This window comes from Neoarius graeffei, chromosome 6, assembly GCF_027579695.1.
Source record: "Neoarius graeffei isolate fNeoGra1 chromosome 6, fNeoGra1.pri, whole genome shotgun sequence".
NCBI lineage: Eukaryota > Metazoa > Chordata > Actinopteri > Siluriformes > Ariidae > Neoarius > Neoarius graeffei.
Window position 1 is genome coordinate 28,819,698 of NC_083574.1, and position 27,346 is coordinate 28,847,043.

The 27,346-nt window shown below is 40.1% G+C and overlaps 1 protein-coding gene across 3 annotated transcripts in view; it reads right to left on the reverse strand.

Moving 5' to 3' along the window:
• The window catches only part of nectin1b (nectin cell adhesion molecule 1b), a 648,475-nt gene extending 621,625 nt beyond the window's left edge, over positions 1-26,850 (reverse strand). For all 3 annotated transcript variants that reach the window (XM_060923542.1, XM_060923543.1, XM_060923541.1), the window contains exon 1: positions 26,127-26,850. In XM_060923542.1, the coding sequence (XP_060779525.1) occupies positions 26,127-26,181 (55 nt within the window). In that variant the 5' untranslated portion in view covers positions 26,182-26,850. The remainder of the gene's footprint in view (positions 1-26,126) is intronic.
• Positions 26,851-27,346: the final 496 nt, after the last annotated feature.

Consider the following 27,346-nt stretch of genomic DNA (forward strand, 5'->3'; position numbering starts at 1 on the left):
AAGAAGCTTTTCTTGCTTTTGTAGTTTTTTTTAAAACTGTTCTTCTGTGTCAGAATTCTTTGGGAAAAAGAAGGTACATTCCAACATGTAGCTAATGCTAGGCCACAAATCTGCACCGTCACGCCAGTCTTTTCAAGGAATTTGGGACGCTAATAAACTAATTTCCACATGTATCTATCCTTCACTTCTTTCCGACTAATATTATCCAAGTAATCCGGTAGTGGAACTTTTTTAGCTGTAGTTTTCTTCAGACAACAGCAACACACATCAGACAGCTTCACTTGGCTTCAGTATGTAAACAAAGTTCGCTTGTCCCCCAGGTCTAGGGTAGCAACGGTTGCTAACATAAATGTGACGTCAGTGCAAGGGGTCTATTCTCCCAATAAACATTTGCTGGGACCCCACCTCCTCCCCATCAGTAAGCTATGAGTATTAGCGGGGGAAAACTACATAGAGCTCTGACCATAAATATGAAGAATCTATCAATACAGCCCAGAGGAAGAGAAATAATTCCTGCTGTCCTCGCAGCAGAATTAACACACTAAATCAGGGATTGACAATTAATATTGTTCACAGAGGTTTTTTTCAACATTGTTCTGTAAAGTTTTTATTCTGAATATTTATGGCATACCCATTATTCACATGTACACCATTAAACATTATGGCATGTTGACATTTTGTAGTTTAAACATAACTTCACATTCACTATTCACTTTTTCAGTTTAAAATAAATAGGCAGTTATAAAATAATAAAGGTGAAAAATTATTCCATTCAACTCTTTATGAATGGCTGTGATAAAAGAATGGCTTAAGCTGCAATAACAGCTCTCACTCTCTTACATTTTAGAAGGATGTGTGAGGAGGAACTGATTCTGAAGTTTGTAACTTTGCATTAATTTAGTTTTAAATGAGATAAAATTCTATCAATCACAATTTTTATGTAAAATGTGTTGTCATTGTGGCAGATACAACTTTTTAAATAAATCAGGCTTGAGTATTTTTAATTGTAGTATTTTTTTGTCTTTCCAAATAAATGAAAGACAAAAATGGACATTCAGCTCTGCTTTATTGCATGCCATATTTTTAACCAAATGTTTAATCATACATTTCATCAGTCATAGCTTAAAAAAAGAACCAGTTGTTTTTTATATACACACACACACACACACACACACACATACATACACTAATATATATATATATATATATATATATATATATATATATATATATATATATATACACACACACATACACACATATATATATATATATATATATATATATATATATATATATATGTGTGTGTGTAACTGCAATTACAGGTTACTTTGATCAATTTAGGGTTAATGAATCAAATGCTTTCTATCAAATGTAGCATAAAGAAAGTTCTGTACTTTGGGTGATTGTTTGCTCTCCTAGGTGGCAAGCTCAGAAACCTTAAAGTGCATATCACGGGTAAATTCAGGAGCAAGATCAATGTAATTCTCCTATTTTATATTAAACTTTGGTCAAATATCTGTAACATTCTGCATTCTCTGCAATTTTTTTACCTTGCACAATAACAGAAAAATTCAGTTGAAATCAAGCCATTTGAGGCGAATTGGTCCACCTCTGAAAAAACTTGGCATTTGAATTTCCCGGCAAACATTGATTTTCGTGACATCATCCGCGGAACGCCTCCCTCTGAATCCTACATCAGCGCTGGTTTGTTTATGAGAAAACGGCCTGGTGGTTTTCTGCAAATTTCTTCAACGTTATCGCGTAATTATTAAAATGGTTAACAGATGTATCATAGGAGGGTGTAGCAACACCAATCTTGACGGGATCAGTACTCATCATTTTCCAAAAGACCGGACAATCAGAGAGAAATGGGAGCGCTTGGTCTACACAGGCTGTGCACTTAAACCGTGCAAAGCTCGCGCAGCCTGCTCACGCTTCTGCAGCCTGCTCACGCTTCCGCAGATAAGGTCACGAATCTGGCTCCAGATTCCCTTGGGATTTTTCCAGATGCATTTTGTTATTTTATTTTTTTTCTGCTGTAAACAGATGTGCAAAATTACCCTTCTGGATGAGTGTGTAAAGGGACATACTTTCATATAAAAATAAAAAAAAATTGGTCCAGAATATGCACTTTAACCTGTCAAACACAAAATCTTCAAAACCTTCCCCTCTTAATTCTCACAATGATAAAGAATATATGGCAGATTAGGATCAATTACAGGGATAAATTCCTATTCTAAGACAGCATAGTACTCACAACATGTTCAGTTTATAATGCACACCTGTTTTGAATCCGTTTTTATTGCCCATACTTTTTTAATGCAGAACTGCTTTTGAGGTATTTTGAGGAACATCTGGGAGCTATTTCTCAATGCTCATTAAATGGAGATAATTCAGTGGGTTTTTGGATCTGGGAGCATTTCATACAGTACATGGTTTAATGAAACTGAAGGAAAAAGAAAAAAACATATTGGTCAAGCTTCTAACATGGCTCATTCGATCTGTAGCACTCCCAAAGCACTCTGGTCTCCATCCCCCACTGAGCCAATTCATAAATCAGTCCTCTCACACACACACACACACACACACACACCAATTATTATTCTATTTCTTCCATTAATTAAGAAACTCCATTAAGTCATATTATGTCATGGTTCATAAGTCAGAAACATGAATAGGGTTGGGTCCAGGGGTTCAGTATTTTCTTCTAAGAGGCCTGGTTCTGTATGGCCTTATAAATCACATTTCTTTCTTTCTTTAATCATCCTGGTTAAGTTTGGCCGTTCCAACATAGAGCTTTTCAATTGTTAACAGAGAAATTACACAGATTCACAGTGGCAAAAAAAAACAATCCACAAGTCAGACCAACCCCGAAATTGCTCATGTCAGAGTTTGAGTGTGTAATGGATGAACCAAAAGTAAGCCAAAAACTTCTTTGACAGAGAACCTCTGGTTGGAAAATGTAATTATTCTACTAGCCTAGCAGTGGTATAGGAAGAGGAAATCAAGCCTATTCTGGCATAGTATGGTTCGACAATAATTCTAGCAAAGCATACAGGACCCGGAGTGGGATTTTTACCTGCATGAGTAAGTAACCTTCCATCTCAGCATCCAGATATAACTCTTGGCAGTCTATGGAACGCCAAAGACTTGGCTCTTACCACTCACAATTCCCTATTAATTTTCCTCAGCAGTATTTAAGCTGTTTCTAGCTCTCTTACTGGTTAATGTCATAGCTATGCCAAATCTTCCAATGCCGTGCCAAATTCTAACCTCTGAAGTTGCTCCACTGGCACGCAGCTGCTTATTCGGCTGTTAGAAAGGGAAAGGGGGTTTAAAATAATCACAGGAGAATTGAGAAAACAATAATGAGGATAGGTGGAGAGTTTTAGGGTGGGGTCTACTTTAACCCTCATCTCCTGATCACTACTTAGCAGTAAATGCCCTGGGTTCTCTTTTGATTTTAAAATAATGTCAGCTTGAAGTATATATTAAAACCTAAAATATAATCAGAAACTAAAATCTTGTCCTATTTAAATTACAGCCATTTACAGTGGTGCTTGAAAGTTTGTGAACCCTTTAGAATTTTCTATATTTCTGCATAAATATGACCTAAAACAATCAGATTTTCACACAAGTCCTAAAAGTAGATAAAGAGAGCCCAGTTAAACAAGAGTGGAAAAAGTATGTGAACCTCTAGGATTAGCAGTTAATTTGAAGGTGAAATTAGAGTCAGGTGTTTTCAATCAATGGGATGGCAATCAGGTGTGAGTGGGCACCCTGTTTTATTTAAAGAACAGGGATCTATCAAAGTCTGATCTTCACAACAAATGTTTGTGGAAGTGTATCATGGCACGAACAAAGGAGATTTCTGAGGACCTCAGAAAAATTGTTGATTCTCATCAGGCTGGAAAAGGTTACAAAACAATCTCTAAAGAGTTTGGACTCCACCAATCCACAGACAGACAGATTGTGTACAAATGGAGGAAATTCAAGACCTTTGTTACCCTCCCCAGGAGTGGTCGACCAACAAAGATCACTCCAAGAGCAAGGTGTGTAATAGTCGGCAAGGTCACAAAGGACCCCAGGGTAACTTCTAAGCAACTGAAGGCCTCTCTTACATTGGCTAGTGTTAATGTTCATGAGTCCACCATCAGGAGAACACTGAACAACAAATGGTGTGCATGGCAGGGTTGCAAGAAGAAAACCACTGCTGCTCATCTGCAGTTTGCTAAAGATAACATGGACAAGCCAGAAGGCTATTGGAAAAATGTTTTGTGGACCAAAATAGAACTTTTTGGTTTAAATGAGAAGCGTTATGTTTGGAGAAAGGAAAAACACTGCATTCCAGCATAAGAACCTTATCCCATCTGTGAAACATGGTGGTGGTAGTATCATGGTTTGAGTCCGTTTTGCTGCATCTGGGCCAGGATGGCTTGCCATCATTGATGGAACAATGGATTCTGAATTATACCAGTGAATTCTAAAGGAAAATGTCAGGACATCTGTCCATGAACTGAATCTCAAGATAAGGTGGGTCATGCAGCAAGACAACGACCCTAAGCACACAAGCTGTTCTACCAAAGAATGGTTAAAGAAGAATAACGTTAAATGTTTTGGAATGGCCAAGTCAAAGTCCTGACCTTAATCCAATTGAAATGTTGTGGAAGGACCTGAAGCGAGCAGTTCATGTGAGGAAACCCACCAACATCCCAGAGTTGAAGCTATTCTGTACGGAGGAATGGGCTAAAATTCCTCCAAGCCGATGTGCAGGACTGATCAACAGTTACCGGAAACGTTTAGTTGCAGTTATTGCTGCACAAGGGGGTCACACCAGATACTGAAAGCAAAGGTTCACATACTTTTGCCACTCACAGGTATGTAATATTGGATCATTTTCCTCAATAAATAAATAACCAAGTATAATATTTTCTCATTTGTTTAACTGGGTTCTCTTTATCTACTTTTAGGACTTGTGAAAATCTGATGTTGTTTTAGGTCATATTTATGCAAAAATATAGAAAATTCTAAAGGGTTCACAAACTTTCAAGCACCAAAGTAACACACTGTTACTCTCAGTCTTAATACCTGTAACAAAATACCTGTAACCAAATACCTGTAAAATAAACATGATTTAAAAAAAAAAAAAAAAATGTGTGCGCACCTGAGAAATTGGACTAAGTACACAGTGCTCAAGAGATAATTAACATAACATAGTTAAAATTAGGTATTAGAGGTTAGGGGTACTTTAAGTATGGATGAGAGATATGTGGAATCTTCACTGATTGCTGGGGGGAAATGCATACTTACAGCTTTGGTTTCTCCTTAGGAAGAGGAACTGTGTCTGAGAGCTTGGATAAAGTCAATTCATTATCAGTGCAGGATTAATGCCTGCCATCACCCTTCTTTCACATGAATGGTATATCATGGGCATGTCGATATAGATAGTTTTCACTGACGTCACGGCATTCCGGGGAACGCCCCCCAGCTGCCATCTTGGAGGGCAAACAAAACGGACCATCGCCACTACTGGCTACGTTATCTCGGACGAATTTATGAAGTTATATAGTCAGTTTTCTAAAATAAAGATCAATGTCGGCAAAATCAAGCAAACAGAAGTATATAGATACACATCTCACGGTATGCAGCCAAACTGGCCTTGATTGGGGGAATTGACCCCTACAAAGTGGACAAAGATGCATTTTCAAGTGACTATGCAGGGCTGCCAAAGCCTGAAACTGCCAAAGCCTGCTCCAAAGCCTGAAACTGACTTCATCAAACTTTAAAGGCTGTCTGATGTATACAACTTTATATATTCACAGCGCGCCTTTTGGCGAATGCCGCCTGAATCGCGCAGATCCGATTTTTTTTTTTTTTTTTTGGGGGGGGGCGTTGGAGTGTGATTATAATTTCAAAGTAAATTCTGTATTAAAATTACTAAATAAGCAAATCCGTTACAGTCCATGAAACAGGAAGTATAAGGATGAGAAAAAAACAGTTTAACCGATTTAAACTGTTTTTTTCTCATCCTTATACTTCCTGTTTCATGGACTGTAATGGATTTGCTTATTTAGTAATTTTAATACAGAATTTACTTTGAAATTATAATCAGACACTCCAACGCCCCCCCCCCCCCCCCCAAAAAAAACGGATCTGCGCGATTCAGGCGGCATCCGCCAAAAGGCGCGCTGTTTGCATCCCAAACACAAATTAAATCATACAGAATAGACCCAAAATGTTTTTCAAAAATGACCCTTGCGTGAGTGAAGTGACAAGTTTCAAATAGAAACGTGACAAACGAGCGATAAAGTGTACATTACAATGTAAACGTACACTCAGCGGTTCCAATTAGGCATTCTCCAGAGATTGTTCACATGATGTTTTGGTTTCCAAAAACAAACTTAAACACAATTGATTGTTTATTTAAACAACTTACCACTTGTAAAATGATCGGAGCAGACTTTGCTGTGTTTGGAAGGCTGATAATCCTTGCGGTTGATTCTCGCAAGCCATAGATTTCTCCTTTGTATGCAGAGTTTGTTTGCTTGCCCTTGTACTCCCGTACAGTGGGAATTCCATAAAAGCCCCGCCTGACGTCACCATCTGACCTATTACGACAGCCGTGAATACAACAGGTGTGCACCATTGCTAGCTTTAAATAGTAGTAATGTAACTATAAATGTAAATAATATATAAATGAATGTAACTCGCGCGCTACAATGTGTGCTCAGTGACCCGTACGGTAAGCTAGCCCTCCAAGATGGCCGCCACCAGGGAATCCCCGACTCTGTGACGTCATGTGAAAACTATCTATAGAGAAATAGGTGTAAAACAAATTGAGGCCATGCTCTCTCAATTACCTATATGCATTCATCCTTGAAGCCATTTTCCTTTTTCCCCCCACAACCTGAACATGGACCACATGACCTACAGGATCATATTGCAAGCCTTTTAAATGTCGGTTCAAACGGTTGTCACAGATAAAATCAGGGCTACTGGTGACCTAGCTCTATTGTGATGAATAAGAGCCACACCCTACAGCACAGGCTGATTTACTCTCTTAACCTCTCTCTTAACCCTCATGTTCTGTTTACCACTTATCAATACATGTCCCACTGAATCAGGCTATTTCTTTTTATATTACCAATGCAATTGATGGAGACATGTTTTTCATGCCGTCTCTATACGCCTCCGTTCTTTCTCTCCCCTACAAGCTGTCAATAAATAAATAAAATCTATAACTCTACAGCTTCTCTCTTCCCCTCTCGCCACCCAACAAATAATTCTTAACATCTGCAAATGAGGTGCTGCTCATACATATGCAGAACACTAAACTGATTTAGAGGATATGTGGGTACATATTAAAGATGCAGTCAGTGATTCTAATCCAATACGCTTTTTGTAAAATTCAGCACATACATCCTCATGGTTCGCTATCTGTCAGTTCTGATTGTGCACTGCAAAAAAAAAAAAAAATCCGGTGTTCATACACAGCACCGGCTCCGTAAATGGGAAATGATCAGACTGAGCCACACAGCAGTATTCCAGCCAGTCAGCAATATGGAGCATTCGTGCTCGCGCACAGGACAAAGGGGAGGGGGAGAAAGAGAGCAGTGGGACTGAGGCCCTGTCCACACGGCAATGGATTCAGGTGAATCTGATAAAATTGTTTATCGTTTCGGCCTGGCGTCCACATGGCACCGGCGTTTTGGGTGCCCCAAAACGAAATCTTTTGAGAACGGGTTCCAGAGTGGAAAAATCTGGCAACGGCGCCGTTGCGAAGTCATCTGGATGAGTAGAACGGATTTGTTTACGATGATGTAACAACCACATGACTGTCAGTGCTTCACGCCGGGTAGAAGTGTAACGAACTCGATGCGAGTTGTCAACAAATCCTATAACTTGGTTCATGAAACGCGCTTACAAAATATTTTCACTGTGAATATTTATTGTGTAATGGTGCAAAGTGAGAGAGAGAGAGAGAGAGAGAGAAAATAGCCCTTAGGGCAGAGTCTTTAGTCCAAACACTGCGGAAGCAGTACCAAACAGCGCACCACCCATGCGCTTTCCAAAAACAATCCCGCCAGCAAAAATAGGGGGAAAAAAAAGGAGCGATCTCACCTCTTCAGATGTTGGTTTAAGTCCGACAATACATTCCTCAAAAGGGCGTAGAAGAACAAAGTAATCCATCAATGTGTAGCATTCAATTTATTCCGGACCATTAAAGAATTCTGGAGGATATCAGAATGTTGGCGTACCAGCTTCCATCTACCCCCATTCATTCCTCTTTCTGCGGCTTTCGTTTTATGCTACTGATTAATAATCAAAACTTTATGTGGCTGATGCTACAGAAGAAGGGGTTTATGCACATGCGTCTACTTCTTCTATTGTTCTGGTGTCTCCGATGGGACCGTCTTACAGCGCACGTAGAGGTGTGGCATGTGTATTGCATCATTTTCAGCAAGCGTTGCCATATGTACCTGATATTTTACTGATCCGTTGCCCATGTGGACGCGATATTTAAAAAAAAAAAAAAATCTTGTTGCCGTTGTCGTGTGGATGTAGCCTGAGAGGTATGGTAAATCTGGCACATGCTAATGTGCTGAACTCTATAACATAATCGCATAGTCAAGAAACAGCAAAAAAAGGTGAAGGTCGGAAGCACAAAAACTGAATGTGTCTGGAGCTGCTGTGCTGGCTCTGGGAAATCGTCTCATCCTCTCTGCATGTTAGCTTTATAGCAGCAACTGTAGCAATGGTTTGCTAACCCACAACCTAGCTAATGTTATTTACATTACTTCCAGTGTCACTCAACATCATGGTATTTGTCTGTTTGCAAAGGGTTTTATAGTCATGAGGACCTAAAGACAGAAATTTGCTAGCACAGTGGGATCATTTGGATTGATGCATACTTTTACCTTGTTAGTTTAGCTACAAACCTATGGCCCTCTCTTAGGTCACTGTAGTTATGTAAAAATAATCTAAAAAAAGTAACACTGCCTAGATTTTCCTCCATTGTTTTTTAGATGCTGTGTTTGTGTGCTTGCATGTTGTTCGTTTGATGATGTTTTAAATTATGTTTGGTTCAGCTATGAGAAAGAGACATTTACTTCTACGCTGGATAAGGCTCAGACATCTAGACCATATCCTCCAACTGTGTCAAGCCTTGGCTCTTAGTCTATGTCCAAAAGCTGAAGTCACCTTTTCAGATTAGATATTTGATTCTTGATTCCTCTTTTTGTGATCGCTTTAACCTCACAACCTGAAGATGCTCTGGATTCTGCCATATTTCTCTTTTGGTCAGCTAGCCCAGTTGTTAGTGTTGTTGCCTTGGCATCCATGAATTCAGGTGGCAGAGCCTCTAAAGGAGCACTAAAGGGAGATGTGTATTTCGTCGCTCTCAGGTCAAAACCTGCTATGTGACATTTTTCCTTTTTTACAGGAGACGTAAAAAACTGAATAAAACTCTGAAATAAGCTGAGAAGCCAGTAAAAAAAGTTTACTTGTTCTATTATTAGCTTTTCTAATTAGCATAAATGGAAGCACAAGGTCAAAACTGACCAATCAGCACAGAGAACCCAATTTGACCTAAATTGTCACATTTTGAACTGACAGCGACAATTTGTTCATCTCAGTTAAAATATCAACAATCTTTCTCCAAAAACACAGACTCCATCTTTGAGGCCAATTCTGCTTTTTTCTTCTACAAGGCAGCAGTGCAGGACCACTCAGCCTTAAATGGGAAAATCAATAGCTGATGACAGTGGTTACTTGAGCATTAACCCTTTTACTGGGCCACAGAAGGATCAGTGTGGATAGGTTAACATGGCCTTGGGCTGAAGTGCCCCTGAGCAAGGCACCTAACTCCCAACTGCTCTCTGGGCACTGTAACATAGCTGCCCACTGCTCTGGGTATGTGTGTGCTCATTGCTCACGTATGTGTACACGTGTGTATTCACAGCTTCAAATGGGTTAAATGCAGAGAAGAAATTTCACTGTGTGCTTAAGTGTACATATGACAAATAAAGGCTTCTTCTTCAGTGCCAAACTGCATCTCTCTCCCTGTGTGTTCTGTAGCCTGTTTCTGTCATTTTAATGTCTGTTCTAATGCCACAGCTAGTCCACATCTAAAAATCAAACAAAAAAAAAAAAATGCACTCACACACTTCAACTACTTCAAGTACCACAGGTCAAGCCTCAGTTTGTTGGTGTTGTTGCTTTGAGAATGCAGCTTTGTTGGAGGAAATAGCGTAGGCATGATCAGATCTAGCTCAAGTCCATGTTCACAAACTTGGCAGGGCAGGTCTCAGCAATGGCTCACAGACACACAGCTATGGAGGAACAAAAGCTGTATTTTGTGTTTTCTAAGAAGTACTTCTACCCAACCTGCATGCAGTAGCATGTTTCTTCAAAGACTGCTTAACAAGACAGTCAACTTGCTGAATGCAAATATTAGACCCATTGGAATTCTGATATAGTGAATTAAAACTGAATAAATCTGTCTGTAATCAAGTGTTTTTTAATCACTCCTGATATGAAGTAGAGGCCCTAATTTACTTGTCAACAGAAATGTGTAGAGCTGTCAAAAGATTGAATATCTTTAGATTATGTGTATGCAAACCTTTGACCTCAACTGTACACTTCTAAGAGATACTAGGGTATTTCCACCCCAAATCACCAGATTTAGAAAAATGTTCGCCACTGACCATCTCAGATTTGCTTCATACTTTCTGGAAATATTGTCAGTGTGCCCAATAAATACTGTACAAAATTTTAGGCTTGCACCTTCATTAATTTCTGAGATATAGGGGCTTTAAAAAAGGGGTGTGGCCCCAATTTCACTGTTAAAACGCGTGCTACGGAAAACGGACCTAACTTCCATAAGTCATTACTTTTAAACTATTCATGCAAGATACATGAAATGTTCAAGGATTGGTCTTCAATGCCAGACACCTTTAAATACTAAAATAGAAAGATCACAGTTCAATATTTGCCAAGTTATGGCTTGCTGAAAGTCATTAAAAAAATGTGCTTTGGAGCAACTTTTACGCCCCATATCTCCACATTAAAGCACACCAGATCTTTCAAATTTTCTTATTTATTACTCATGTTGTAGTATTCTTTAGTCAACTAGGTATCTGTTCAAAAGAAATCAAACTTTCTGATTTATTAGGCTTTAAAAATTCATCTCATTATCTCTAGCCGCTTTATCCTTCTACAGGGTCGCAGGCAAGCTGGAGCCTATCCCAGCTGACTATGGGCGAAAGGCGGGGTACACCCTGGACAAGTCACCAGGTCATCACAGGGCTGACACATAGACACAGACAACCATTCACACTCACATTCACACCTACGGTCAATTTAGAGTCACCAGTTAACCTAACCTGCATGTCTTTGGACTGTGGGGGAAACCGGAGCACCCGGAGGAAACCCACGCGGACACGGGGAGAACATGCAAACTCCGCACAGAAAGGCCCTCGCCGGCCACGGGGCTCGAACCCAGGACCTTCTTGCTGTGAGGCAACAGCGCTAACCACTACACCACCGTGCCGCCGCTTTAAAAATTAAAAAAAAAAAAAAAATTTGCGCCTATAATTCAAATGCATATTACAAATGTATGACAAGGTCTACCATAAAAACAATTATACCACTGCAAAGAGCTTGTTTTGATTAGCAAATGCACAAAATATGAAGTTGGTACCCTAAACCAAACTATAAATATTAAGGTATCAAGTACGGCATGTTTTACGATAGATGGAAATGCTGTTTTAAGGCATAATCTACTAGCAGACAAACTAGCAAAACATCATTTCATTGCCAAACACCAGAGTGGATATTTGAAGAATTTGAAGGAAAATCTGTCAGCGGATGAATGTATTATGCCTTTGGATTTTGCCGAAAACTATTCATTCTGTGTACAGGATTCTGCCCAGGGATACCACTGGGACAACAGCCAATGCACTCTTCATCCATTTGCAGTGTACTTTAGAGCAAAGAATGACGATGGTACAAAAGTAACAAAATGCATCTCTATCTGCATAATAAGTGACTGCCTTAAGCATGATACAGTGGCCGTGCATGTATTCTTAAAAAAGGTTTTACCATATGTATGCCATTTACATCCCCAGCTGAAAAAGGTCATTTACTTCAGTGACAGCTCAGTAGCCCAATACAAAAACTATAAATATTTCACAAATCTAATAAAGCATGCAGACGATTTTGGACTTTTGGCAGAATGGCATTTCTTTGCTACTTCTCATGGTAAATCGCCCTGTGATGGTATTGGAGGCACTGTAAAGCGGTCAGCAGCTTGAGCTAGCTTACAGGCAGTCACGAGTGATCACATACTAACCCCATCTGATCCGTTTTTGTGGGCAGAAAAACATATCAAGAACATCCATTTCATCTGTGTTGGTACAGGGGAAGTTATGGAAAGTGGAAAAGCATTGGAGACAAGATTTTCAAGGTCAGCTATTATTCCTGGAACAGGAGACAACCACTCATTTGTTCCAATCATGTCCAACCAGTTGCAGGTCAGCAGGGTGTCAGGTGGTCCTAGCTTCATTGTGGATATGAGTCGGAATCGGCCACAAGTAATGCATAAAACCCCTGTTAAATCAGCAGTCTCTCTGGCAGATACAATTCCTGGTAAATATGTTGTATGTTTGTATGACAGACAGTGGTGGATAGACAACATTCGTGCATTATCAGAGGAGGAACAAGATGTACAAGTAACATTTATGCATCCTCATGGTCCCTCTCAGACTTACAGCTGGCCCAGGAGAGAGGATAACTGTTGGGTCCCTCTGGTGCATGTCATGAAAATCATTGATGCCCCACTTACATCAACTGACAGGCAGTATAAACTTCCATCTGATGTGGAAAAGCAAATCAGTACACTGTTTAAGCTCTTCACTGTAGGTTTGTAATTGTATTGTAATGTGCCTTAAAACAGCATTTCCATCTATCGTAAAACATGCCGTACTTGATACCTTATTATAGTTTGGTTTAGGGTACCAACTTCATATTTTGTGCATTTGCTAATCAAAACAAGCTCTTTGCAGTGGTATAATTGTTTTTATGGTAGACCTTGTCATACATTTGTAATATGCATTTGAATTATAGGCGTAAAATGTTTTTATTTTTTTATTTTTAAAGCCTAATAAATCAAAGTTTGATTTCTTTTGAACACATACCTAGTTGCCTAAAGAGTACTATAACATGAGTAATAAATAAGAAAATTTGAAAGATCTGGTGTACTTTAATGTGGAGATATGGGGCATCAAAGTTGCTCCAAAGCACATTTTTTATGATTTTCAGCAAGCCATAACTTGGCAAATATTGAACTGTGAACTTTCTATTTTAGTATTTCAAGGCGTCTGGCACTGAAGAACAATTCTTGAAAATTTCATGCATCTTGCATGAATAGTTTAAAAGTAATGACTTATGGAAGTTTGGTCCGTTTTCTGTAGCACGTGTTTTAACAGTGAAATTCGGGCCACGCCCCTTTTTTTAAGCCCCTGTATCTCAGAAACTAATGAAGGTACAAGCCTAAATTTTGTACACTATTTATTGGGCACATTGACAACATTTCCAGAAAGTATGAAGCAAATCTGAGATGGTCAGTGGCGAGTCCTCTGGTGATTTCACATGGATTGACCCACTAGGCCCTGTTCACATCTGGTATTAACCTGAGGATCATAGGACAGCACATGCCTCCAGATGTTCATGACAACAACAGCACGTCATCACAAATCACATTCAATCTTCTCTCTCTCCTCTAATGCACCCCACCCCCACACACACACGTTCCAAATGAAATGGTAGCTATGTTCACCCATTTTCTATGCCATATTCCCTTGACAAGCTTTTACCCAGACTAGTGATCAAAGGGTAAGTTTCTCTAATAGAAGCACATCAGCCCAGTAATATTACAATAAAGAGACTTATTTCTGGCTGAAGCATGGTTATATTGGTTTTAGTTTAAAAGCATGCACAGGTTTTAAAAGAGAAGACCAGGATTCGGTTTCTTGAAAGTTAAGTTCCAGGTATGTAACTAACTGCTGCTACTATGAAATTATTTTTTGACTCAAGTACTGCTTGCCAACCACAGGTTAATTTTCCCCTCATATGGGAGCTCAAAAACAGGTGGAATGAGCCAAATGGTGAGCCATTTGTCTCTAATAAGTTTAAACAGTACATTTCTACCAGTGAGTACTGATTTTAAATTAATTGCTGTAAGATTAATTATATTTTTCAGCATCTGTGTTTTTAATTGGGACTGACAATAGTTTAATGTATATGAAAGGATTTTTTCCCCTGAATATGCCTACTAGAAATGTAACATAAAATATACAGTAAATATCTTTACTTTAAAAGTAAGTAAATATGGTTTAAGCCATAAGGTGTATTATTAGCATGGATGCCAATAAAAGTGTGAACAATGGAACAGAATGGCATGGTAAGAGAGAATAACATATTTTAGTCAAAATATAGCCAGCCAACTCCAGAGTTAGTTTAGTCATTTATTAGCCATGGGCAGTCAAACACCCCAAAATGTCAGTTCTCATGAAGGCATTGTGTTTGAGCAAAACTAGGTCTGGGTGCCAAGAGACAGAGAGGAGGAAGGGAGAGAAGCAGCAGAGCGGCAACAAATAAAAACAAACACGGACAGAAAGAAATAAAATCATGAGTGTGTGAATGAGTTATGGCTATTTATAAACATCTGAAATGTATTCTAACAAAAATATCCAACCTATCATATACCTGCAAGAAGGGGAAAAAATTAATCAAATATAATGTAACATCACTACAGATGATCTCTCTATACAGACTGGAGCTAAGGGTGAGGGACTTAAACATCTAATCTCTGAATCAAGAGAAGAATCATTAAATCTGAATGATACCAGATCCGAACAGCGCATACATGACTGGATCTTGGTCACTGACTTGCTATGGCTTTCTTCAGTTAATTTGGCCAGCACAACTCAAAACAAAAGATTTTCAAGTAGAAAATTGCAGCTGGGGTTTGGACAATACAGCCATGAGCCTCATGCAGACTTTCAAGAAACTGAAAATATTCGGGCTTCAAAGGGGGCATGGTATGTCTGTAGGTTGAGCCATGCAGCCTCTGAGAATGCATGCACGCACGCACACACACACACACACACACAGAGTGTGCTCATAATCAGTGTTCATAATGAGAAATGACGATCACTCAAACTTCACCTTCAGGGCTACTTCATGCTTAGCAAGTCCCTAATTTCTGCATCATTACATACTCTACAGCCTTAAAAAAATGGATAATTGTACTTAATCACATATTTTTGCTGTTTGTGTGTGGAGCTCTTCAGTGTTTATTCATGCTGGGTTAACACCTTTTTCCTCAAGAACAGGAGAGCTAATCTAAAGATTAAAACTTCTCATCTCATCATCTGTAGCCGCTTTATCCTGTTCTGCCTGCGAGATTAAAACTTATATTTCTTTTTTTTAAGTATAAAAAGCAAATGAATACATTTTAATTTAATAACATTTTAATAAAAGATTTGACATGTTGGCTCTGTTAAAATATTTTTAGACTTAATCCTCTATATTCAAGGAGAATGTGGTGTGGCAAATTGGGAATTTGGCGTTCTCTTGCTGGTCTTCCCTGCCCAAGAGCATAACTATTCCAACAGCTCAGCAAGAAATTAGATCAGTCATGTCAGAAAAGTCAGCTCAAGCTGTTTTTTACATTGTACATCCAACCCCTCACACCCCAATCTCAGTGTCTGTATAATTACTTAACACACTAACAATACATCTGAGAAACTCATGCCAAATGCCACACTATGTGTCACTGCCTGGCAAATACGCATCTCTCTCTAACAAACAGACCAAGAGAAAGAGTGAGGGGAAAAAAGGTCTTCTGCCTTCCAGCAATTCTTGTGGTTAAGAAAACACACACTGAGCTCTGGCTGATGAGCAAAGCAGATTTTCACTCATTTGCTGGCTCACTGACCTTCTGAAAACACACCTGTTTCTGGTCAACACTTCATGCGCTTCTTGCTTTATCTGTCCATTTGTTTTCAGAACAAAAACATCTGTTTTTGTTCTGCAATTATACCTACAGTAAGGTAAATCAATGGTGTCAATTACATGGTAATCAATTCAAACAATAAATTGAGAGACATCACACTTTGTATTTGTAACACATGCGTTTACATCCAGAGGAACTCTTCATGTAGCTAACACAAAATGACTGGTTGGAATAGTGACAATAATCAAGAAAGATATTTTTAGCTAGAATCAACAATCCAGTGACTCAGTGAACTGCTGATTGTTGTATATATTATACTGAGGAATATCCGAGTGATTAATTGCAAGCAATTTTCAATCTGTAGTTTACAAGCATCATCATTCACACTCTGGGCACCAAATAGGTGGCACATACAGTGCCTAATCTGAGCAGAGGGTGACATTTGTTAAATTTGCATGTTGCCAAATTATTGAGGATTGCACCTCAAAGTTAGACAGATAATAGATTTGAAGTAATTGTGTTTTGTATAAATAGGACTGTTAATTCTTAATACTTAATTTAATATTTTCTGAACTATCATATGGGATGTTTGTTGTCCTAGCTACTAATCATTAGATACTTTTATTCAAAATTTGGCCGAGATGATCCTACCTCACCCTGGTGAAAAACTTTCACCTTTCACTTTGGTAAAAGGTTTGACAGACCTCACAGACATTCCTGTTTGAAGAAGGCATCCATATTGTAATTTCTGGCATACATCACATGCTCTGCCAGTGTAGAACATATAAATCCTCCTTCAAAGTCATAAGCTGTGTGATACATTACAGGTAATTGAGAAGATAAATGAGCATAACCCAGCAAACCGTGCAACATATGCAACATACCTTAAACCTGCATGTATAATTCTAACAGATAGTGATAAAGTTGGTTATAAAGATGCAACTCTATAAATGATCTTAATAATAAATAATTCTATCCATCCATTATCTGTAGCTGCTTATCCTGTTCTACAGGGTCACAGGCAAGCTGGAGCCTATCCCAGTTGACTACGGGCGAGAGGCGAGGTACACCCTGGACAAGTCGCCAAATCATCACAGGGCTGACACAAAGAGACAAGCAACAATTCATACTCACATTCACACCTACAGTCAATTTACAGCCACTAATTAACCTAACCTGCATGTCTTTGGACTGTGGGGGAAACCAGAGCACCTGGAGGAAACCCACGCGGACACGGGGAGAACATGCAAACTCCACACAGAAAGGCCCTCGCCAGCTGCTGGGCTCGAACCCAGGACCTTCTTGCTGTGAGGCGACAGTGCTAACCACTACACCACCGTGTATATATAACAAATAATATAAATTAATATTAAGAAAGCAATGTGTCAGCCTTGCAGAAATCCTGCATTTCACACCTACTTGGTTTCCCTGTCCTGCCACACCTAATTTTAACTTACAAACCAACTGGCCAGGTGAGACATTGAGCCTTTGCATGATTAATGACGGAAATGATTTCTCTTAGATTTTTAGGTTCTCTTGTGTAATCTCTCTCTCTCTCTCTCTCTCTCTCTCACACACGCTTTTCCAAATATTGCACCCGCAACAAAACTGCTACAATGATCAGCTTTTATTACCTGTTATTTTCTGCTATATTATTTGAGTTAACAAGTGGCATATTCCTTATGACAAAGGAGTTATAAACTCATGCTATTCCAAAGAAGATGCACGTGCTTTATTAGAAATAACGTTTGTGTGTGTGTGATCGGACTACTTGCCGTTTTGTGAAAATGCCATTTTTAATTATATACAGGAATAAGACATGTAGTCAGAAATATTGTCATCAAAGCAACAGAGGCACAGGTAATTCTGATTGGAGTGTTCACTGGGAACTGATTTTAATACGTGATGATAGAGAGTGTGCAATTCGTTATGACTTCGTTTTTACAAACTTCTGCATCAAGAACAAGGGTTCAAATTATTGAAAAGGTCTACACTGTGTCATACTTTTCTACTATCACTAACAGCAGGCTTCACTCAGTTAAAAAAAAAAGATAAAAGTGGCTGAAAGCAAGCAATGGAAATACAAGTTGTGTGAACATCTGCACCAGGTGCCACTTTCTCTTTAAATCAGTTTTACACAGGCAATGTGGAAGATGTGACCAATCTCCCTTGTCTGAATACATTACACACCACAGACATTGCTGGTCTGGCTTCTATTGTAAAGGTCACAACAGGTTGTATATCACTTAGCACTTCAAAAGAGCTTGACTTTAATAGGCCAGATCTTTGACCTCAACCTGAATGACTGTCCTGAAGGTGAATGACAATTCCTGTGTTTGCTTGTAAAGAAGCATAAACACAAATGACACACAACAAGTCCCCCTGAATTTTCCCCATTTGCTGCCTTGTATCTGTCTGCTGTCCTGGTGATCTGGCTATCTACTGTGCATCAGCACAAAGCAACTGACTGCCAAAACTCAAATTACAAATGCCACGCAAGCATAAATTTTTCCTGTCAAATGGTAATCAAAGAATGGCGATTTCCCCCTTTACTCTACAGCTCTCTGATTTAACATTTTCAAAATATCAAAACTTGCTTACCTTTGCTAAGCCCTAGTCTTTAATAAACATTTCCCATTAAAACAAATTCCTGTATTTACTTGTAAAGGGCAGGTACCACAAATATTAGCAACTTAAACATTTCCCAATCAGAGATGGCTATAACTGTCCATTTAAGTGTCCTTCCTGTGCAGGCTGTGAAGACAGTCCCTGTTATCTGGTAACAGAATACTTGTCATGCATGACGTAAAATCCTGGCAAGACCCACAAATTAAAAACACCACTCAAACCTTGCTTTTGCAATCAATGGGATAATAAAAGCATGTTGATAAGTTATAACAGCATCCCTGTCATCATCTTCTAAGCTCTCTGACTGAACGGCTTCAAAGGATCTAAAATGTGATTGCCTTGGCCAGAAACGAATCCTGATCTCCACCACAAGCCAAAAGATCATCTCCACACAAATCAGACAAGACTTCCTGATCAAAGAAAAACTCTCAACACCAGCACACATTGTTGCAACCATATCTATTCCAAAATTAACTTCCAAAATTTTTCCATATTAAAAGTTACATCTTTAAATTGTAATGGGGTTATTGAAGGTAATCGGTTATAACATTTTCTCTCAGAAAGAGCTTAAACACAAGCCAAGATTTTGTTCAAATGAAACAAAGTCCTTTCATAATGTTGTAAAAACAGTTGAAGCAGTGTGCATTAAAATGTGTGGTCTAAAACAATATTCATCTCATCATCTCTAGCCGCTTTATCCTGTTCTACAGGGTCGCAGGCAAGCTGGAGCCTATCCCAGCTGACTACGGGCGAAAGGCGGGGTACACCCTGGACAAGTCGTCAGGTCATCACAGGGCTGACACATATGGCCCTTTTCCACTACCCTTTTTCAGCTCACTTCAGCTCGCTTCAGCCCGACACGGCTCGCGTTTCGACTATCTAAGAACAGCACGACTCAGCTCGCTTCAGCCCTGCTCAGCCCCCAAAACTCGCACGGTTTTGGAGTAGGGCTGAAGCGAGCCAAACCGAGCTGAGTGAGGCTAGGGGCGTGAGGAGACACTCCCCTGTGCACTGATTGGTGAGGAGGAGTGTCCTCACATGCCCACACACGCCCCGCGAGCACGCTGGGATCTGTAAACACCGTAAACCCGGAAGAAGGAGAATTACGAATTACGAGAATTATGAAGCCTTATGCGCCTCGCCTCATCTATACGCTCTTGCCAGTATCTGTTGGTGTTGTCGGTGACAACAAGCCACAGCACCAAGACCAGCAACACTAACGACACCATGTCCTCCATGTTTATTGTTTACTCTCCGGGTTGTGAGACTACCGCTTAAAAGGTCACTGATGTCACTGTTTGCGCCGCATAACGACATCACCTGACGTCCACCCACTTTCACTAACTCCACCCAACGTGTCCACCCACTTCCAGCCAGCACGGTTCAGCGCGGTTGTAGTCGAATTGCAACTCCAACAGCCCCACTCAGCTCGACTCAGCCCAACTCAGCACGGCACGGCTCAGCCCAACTCAGCCGTGTTGGTAGTGGAAAAGCGGCAATAGACACAGACAACCATTCACACTCACACCTACGGTCAATTTAGAGTCACCAGTTAACCTAACCTGCATGTCTTTGGACTGTGGGGGAAACTGGAGCACCCGGAGGAAACCCACGCGGAGAACATGCAAACTCCACACAGAAAGGCCCTCGCTGGCCACGGGGCTCGAACCCGGACCTTCTTGCTGTGAGGCAACAGCGCTAACCACTACACCACTGTGCCGCCTAAAACAATATTCTTTATGGAATTATTTTTATGGCATCAAACCACACTGCCCTAAGAGGATTAACCTGACCACTTCCAAAACACACAGATAAACCTTGAAATGTTGTACTTTAGTGAACTGATACATGATATAAAATTAATGAAGAAAAATACCCAAAACAGTGATCAAAAATTTGTGAGCAAAAGCTCTCTTTATTTCTGTCAGAGTACACATAACAAATAAACCTAGAAAAAGCTGACCGATATTTTCAGTTGATGTGCAAAATCAGGATAACAAGAATCTTTTCACTTGCCATCTGTTTGGCCTGAGAACCTACATTGCTTAATTTCCTGCTTAATCTTGTATGATTTGTCTGATTTGTCTAACACAGTGCCAGGTGTTTGAAAGGTACTATAAATATATGCATATGGTATTTCCATTTCAAAGAATAACTGAAAATGAAAATTGAATCTGAAAAAACTTTTACCAAACAGACCATACCTAGTTAATCTGACCTAACTCCTACCCTTCTGTTAACAGACAAGCATGCCAAGTGCACTCCTGAGTCCTAATTACTGAACGAATCATAAGTATATTATCCTTATAATATGTTCAACTTTGATAAGATGGAGCCATGAACTCAATGGTGAATGTGTGAAATCCATCTGTTTCTACAAAGACCTGTTTGTTTCTAACCATGTTTCCCAATGAGCTGAGTGGTAAAACAAGATGTAACGTTCACATAATTCATCAAGCTGCTTTAATTCTCAGCTACAAAATACTGCTTACTCTGCTAAACAGCATGCCTTTTAAAAACACAAAACATATGCCAGGCTTGCTCATTGGGGATAGATTAGGGATAAAATTAGCTCATGTTTTAAGTCGTTCAAATTCTGTAAAGCTGCTTTGCGACAGTGTTTATTGTTAAAAGCGCTATACAAATAAACTTGATTTGATATACCATATTATCCACCATAACTTAAATGAACACAATTTTTATGAAATTTCTGTACTCTAATACAAATTTCTATTTCTGAGACATAATCATATATGCCAAAATAATCCATCTCTCCGGCTGCTAATTACAGGAGGTATTTTTCATCCTGTTGATTTAAATATATGTTTTGTACCCAATTAACGTGGCCAACTATCATCAGTGTATTGTATTTGACAATGGGGAGCAGCCAGGTCTGTGTACTCAGAGATCAAGCTGTACAGATCTCAGACACTGCTTCTTTGTGCAAGCTCACAGCCTCACCCAGCTGTGTCTGTAAGTGGATTTACATTTCTACAGCTTGAAATCACAAGTCGTAGCTTGCAAACAAATTGCTTGTAATCTGAATGGCTTGAACTAATTATGGGAGAGGGAAGGCTGTGGCTCAGCAAAGAATTCTAGACACTGAGAGACAATGCTGAAAAACACCATAAGGACCATTTTGTAAAACTGAATTCATTTTAGTACAAATACTTTGGATATGACTGCATGAGAAGAAAAAACTGGCTGCAATCTTTAATGAGTTTGACTTATCCTCCATCCACTGTTTCATGTCTGCTTGTACAAAGAATTTGTTTGGCCAAGGTTAAATGAGATAGGAATCTAATTTAAATTTCACTGAGAAGGTGAATGCAAGTCCTCTCAAGCCCAAGGAGATTCCTTGACCTCACACTATTTACAGCAATAGCAGTCGGAGTGAGAGGTGTGGTACTGATTGAGAAATGCGCTTACAAAGAGTGGTTTATTAAAAGATGCCTAACAGTGGCTTCAATAAGGAAAATGGGTTTGTTGTTGAAGTTTCAGAGGAAAGTGGCAGCTGGGCAGTGCTGCTCAAATGCCAGATACATCTCAGCTGTATACATCTCAACTGTTTCAGTGTTTCATGTGCCGGTTTCTAATTTTCACATAAAGCAAGGCCAGCAGAATCTTACCTAATGAGGCAATAACTACAGATTAAAGGAGATTCGAGTATGATGTCTCCTTATATTAATAGGTTTAATGCATGCTACATTCCTTTACTCTGTCAATAACACACTTTACAAAATATCTATAATAATAATAATAAAAAATCTCACCTCATCTCATTATCTCTAGCCGCTTTATCCTGTTCTGCAGGGTCGCAAGCAAGCTGGAGCCTATCCCAGCTGACTACGGGCGAAAGGCGGGGTACACCCTGGACAAGTCGCCAGGTCATCACAGAGCTGACACATAGACACAGACAACCATTCACACTCACATTCACACCTACGGTCAATTCAGGCCCTGTCCACACGGCAACGGATTCAGGTGAATCTGATAAAATTGTTTATCGTTTCGGCCTGGCATCCACACGGCACCAGCGTTTTGGGTGCCCCACAACAATATTTTTTGAGAACGGGTTCCAGAGTGGAAAAATCTGGCAACGGCGCCGTTGCGAAGTTGTCTGGATGAGTAGAACGGATTTGTTTACGATGACGTCACAACCACATGACTAGAACAAGCAGCACTCTCGCTGTTTTGTATGAACCACTGCATTGCATTCACTTTTGTATACAGCTTTTCTTTTAAATAAGCAAGTAACTGAACCATTTCTTGAATTTCTTTTTTTATTGGATAAGACTGCTTTTCAAAATGTTCACACACAATATAAAAAGTTATATAAATTATATAAAAATGCTTTTCAAAAAATGTTCACACACTAACTATGCACACTAATAAAACTAATTTGTACACACAGAAGGCACGATTTCCTCACGTAATCGCAGCCATCTTCTTCTTCTTGTGTGTTTGTTCCTGACAGTGCTTCACACCGGGTAGAAGGGGTTTATGCGCATGCGTCTACTTCTTCTATTGTTCTGGTGTCTCCGATGGGACCGTCTTACAGCGCCCCTAGAGGTGTGGCATGTGTATTGCATCGTTTTCAGCAAGCGTTGCCATATGTACCTGATATTTTACTGATCCGTTGCCCATGTGGATGCGATATTTTTTTTTTATAAAATCTCGTTGCCGTTGTCGTGTGGATGTAGCCTTAGAGTCACCAGTTAACCTAACCTGCATGTCTTTGGACTGTGGGGGAAACCAGAGCACCTGGAGGAAACCCACACAGACACGGGGAGAACATGCAAACTCAGCACAGAAGGGCCCTCACTGGCCACGGGGCTCGAACCCGGACCGTCTTGCTGTGAGGCGACAGCACTAACCACTACACCACCGTGCCGCCCATAATAATAATGAGACGACATTCATAAATGAAAATATAGTGGACCTAAATAAGTAAAATCTAGATGACATTTCTAAACTCTTGGCACTAGGCCTCTTCAAGTACAACTCTAGAAAAATGGTTTCATCTAACACCCTACAGAGTTATTTAGTTTGTCCCTCTAAGAGAACCCTTAAACATCCATACAATAAAATATTTTCTTTAACAGAGATGGTTCCAAGCAGAACCCTTAACCATCCAAAGACAAGCACACAAAAAAAATGGTGTTAATATTTATTCATTCATTAATTTTCTATGCCACTTATCCATTGCGGGCCACAGGTGAGCTGGAGCCAATCCCAGCTGACACTGGGTGAGAGGCAAGGTACACCCTGAACAGGTCACCAAGCAGAGGTGGGTAGTAACACATTACGTCTTTGTCATTACACGTACTCAAGTAACCTTTTTCCAATAAATTGTACTTAAATGAGTAGTTTTAATGCATAAGACTTTTCACTCTCGCTCGAGTACATTTACAATAAAAAAAATTTACTTATACTCAGTTACATTAGACTACACACTTCTTGCCACTTTTATTGAATTTATTAAATTATTTTTATTCATACGCGCACAGTTTCTACAACAACAACTGGTTTGATATATGGCATTTGAACACACAAATGAATAAATATAAAATACCAGGACTGCATTAAGTTTTAAGAGATTAACACACACACACACACACACACACACACACACACACACAGCTCTACTTAGCTCTCTTCATCTTGGAAGATTTATGAACTTAACCTGTACCAAAATTTCTTTACTTTCTGTTATTTGGTAAATAATTATTTATTATTAGTTATAGCACTTGAAGGAGCAGATTTTAGGTTGAGCTTATTAGACAAGCATAACTGATCAGAATAACTTCTTGAAACCCTGATGGATAAGCGGTATGCATTCAAATATGCATACCGCTTATCCATCAGGGTTTCAAGTGAGTTGGAGCCAATCCCAGCTGACTTCCAGTGAGAGGCGGGGTCCACGCTGGGCAGGTTACCAATCTATCGCAGGGCTAACACAAAGACGAACAACTACTCGGGTCTTATTGACCAGCTAGTTGACTTTATCCAAAGACTATGTCTTTGGACTGCGGCAGGAAACCCATGCAGGCACGGGGGAAACATGCAAACTCCACACAGAAAGGTTTCAGTCGGCTACAAGGTTTGAACAGAATCTTCTTGCTGTGAGGCAACAGTGTTAACCATTGCGCACGCACCCCCACACACACATAAATCATCATATGAAGTTACTCACTACTTGAGTAATCATTTTATGAGATTCTTTTTTGCTCATACTCAAGTCGTTATTTTGATGAGTACTTCTACTTCCACTTGGCTTGTTATTATTATAATAAAGTAACAATACTTTTACCTGAGTACAGTTTTTGCTTACTCTACCCACCTCTGTCGACAATCTATCGCTGGGGCTAAAAAAAAAAGGCAGAGAGACAAACAGCCATTCTCGCCCATGGGCAATTTACAGCAGCCAGTTAACTTAATCCGTATGCCTTTGGACTGAGGGAAGAAACCGGAGTACTCAGAAGTAGCCCACGAAGGCACAAAGAGAACATGCAAACTACACACAGAAAAGTCCCGGGTCAACAGGCATGTTCGAACCCAGAACCCGCTTGCTGTGTGGTGATCGTGCTAACCACTGCACCACCATACCACCCTGAATTTAATACTGTGTATGGTATAGTCTATAGTGTTATACTGGATTACTCTGCAACCGTTCAGCCAGTAGTACACATGAATATGGAAGAATCAGTCATAGAAAAGAACTCTCCAGACGCTCAGTCTTGCATAGTGATTTAATTTATATTGGTGATCTTTATCATCATCGGGCGGCACGGTGGTGTAGTGGTTAGCGCTGTTGCCTCACAGCAAGAAGATCAGGGTTCGAGCCCCGTGGCCGGCGAGGGCCTTTCTGTGTGGAGTTTGCATGTTCTCCCCGTGTCCGTGTGGGTTTCCTCCGGGTGCTCCGGTTTCCCCCACAGTCCAAAGACATGCAGGTTAGGTTAACTGGTGACTCCAAATTGACCGTAGGTGTGAGTGTTTGTCTGTGTCTATGTGTCAGCCCTGTGATGACCTGGCGACTTGTCCAGGGTGTACCCCGCCTTTCGCCCATAGTCAGCTGGGATGGGCTCCAGCTTGCCTGCGACCCTGTAGAAGGATAAAGCGGCTAGAGATAATGAGATGAGATCTTTATCATCCTTTCTTCCGATGACTATCTCTTAACGGCTGTCACATTTTTTTTACGGAGTCGTGCTGCATCGCTGTCGCCATCTTCCTCCTGTACTGAAAGCCTATCCAGAGTGCTCGCGTTCATTCTTCTGCCTCTTAAATTTGTTCCATTTCAGTTTGCTGTATCCTGTCACTCAAGTTTATGTCAAACGCGTATAAAATGACTTGGGTTTAAATGATTCAGTCATATTGCATTTCGAGCAAAATAAAAGTCAGTAATAATTTCTTTTATTAACTCGTTCTCATCTTAAAGCGATATTTGATACGACACTGAGAGCGCAACTGCACTTACCTGGGGTGTTCATTAAAACCACCAAGAGTATCCATGAATTGGCCTGGATTGCCATGGTGGAAGCCGTGCACTGAAAATCCCGTGAACAGGTGCGAGCACTTCAGAATAATATACCAAGTTCAACAGAATTTGTCACAAAGCCATACACTTCGAAGCGCCTTTTCAGCGACTCCAGCACGACTCTCTCTCTCTCTCTCGCGCGCGCGCTCTCTTCTATGGGCTCGAATCGTCACAAAGCCCCTGTAATCAAAAACAGATGTAGGTTTCGCCTTGGTAACTTTATAAGTCAAATAAAGATGCAGAATTCAAGCAAAGTCGGATGGTCGCAACTGTTGGCTCATGAGATCTCGCTGGACAATTGCCACTTTGGTTTTCCTCCGTCTCTCCGGTGTGCCAGTAAAGAAAGGATGGAGATACAGTCCGCCTTACAATTTGCTTTCGATGCGTCAGTGCCTCTGAATCCCAGGTCCCTGTTTTCCACAGAACAGGCCTTTTTGTCTGTTGTTGCCCAATAGTACGCTGCAACCGAAGTTCTAAATGTCCCAGTTTTGTGCCCTTGTTTAGGGAACTGGGATTACAAGATTATTTTGAGATTACCCGCGAATGGCAGCACAAAACCTCGTTGTGCACTTTTAATCAAGCTTTTCCCAAGGAAAAAACGCGAGTAGTACGATTCAGAGGAAGCAGGATCACCTGAACTGATCTAGCATACAGCACAAGCAGAGATCCGAATCTGGTGACGTTATAAATTGGGGCGGAGCAAGGGGCGTCATCAACAGCAGAGCAGTAACTTAGGTGAAGTTTCACGCGAGGCCACGCCCTCTACAGTGAGAACAGTGAAGCACCCCTTTCTGTAGGGTTATGGCAGCCATTCAGAGTATTATTCAATGTTATTTTTCGATGCAAATGTTCTACTATCTCACAGCTGCAGACACTAAATAATGATTCATTAAAGTGAGAACGTTTGACAGGTGAACTAGGCATTGAAAATGTCCTAGGCTGCCACCAGTTTTGTTTGTTTGTTTTGTCGTGTTCCAGATATTTCTGATTCTGTAAAATAGCCTAATTTGCAAACTTAAAGGATGTGTAATCTTATGCTGTCCACATACTAGAAGACTTTGAAAAGATTCTGAAAAGACTTAAAATACTAAAGTATGATACCCTCTCATATCTAAAGACAGTGTGTCATTAGTCACAAAGTTTTTAGTCAGAGAATATGA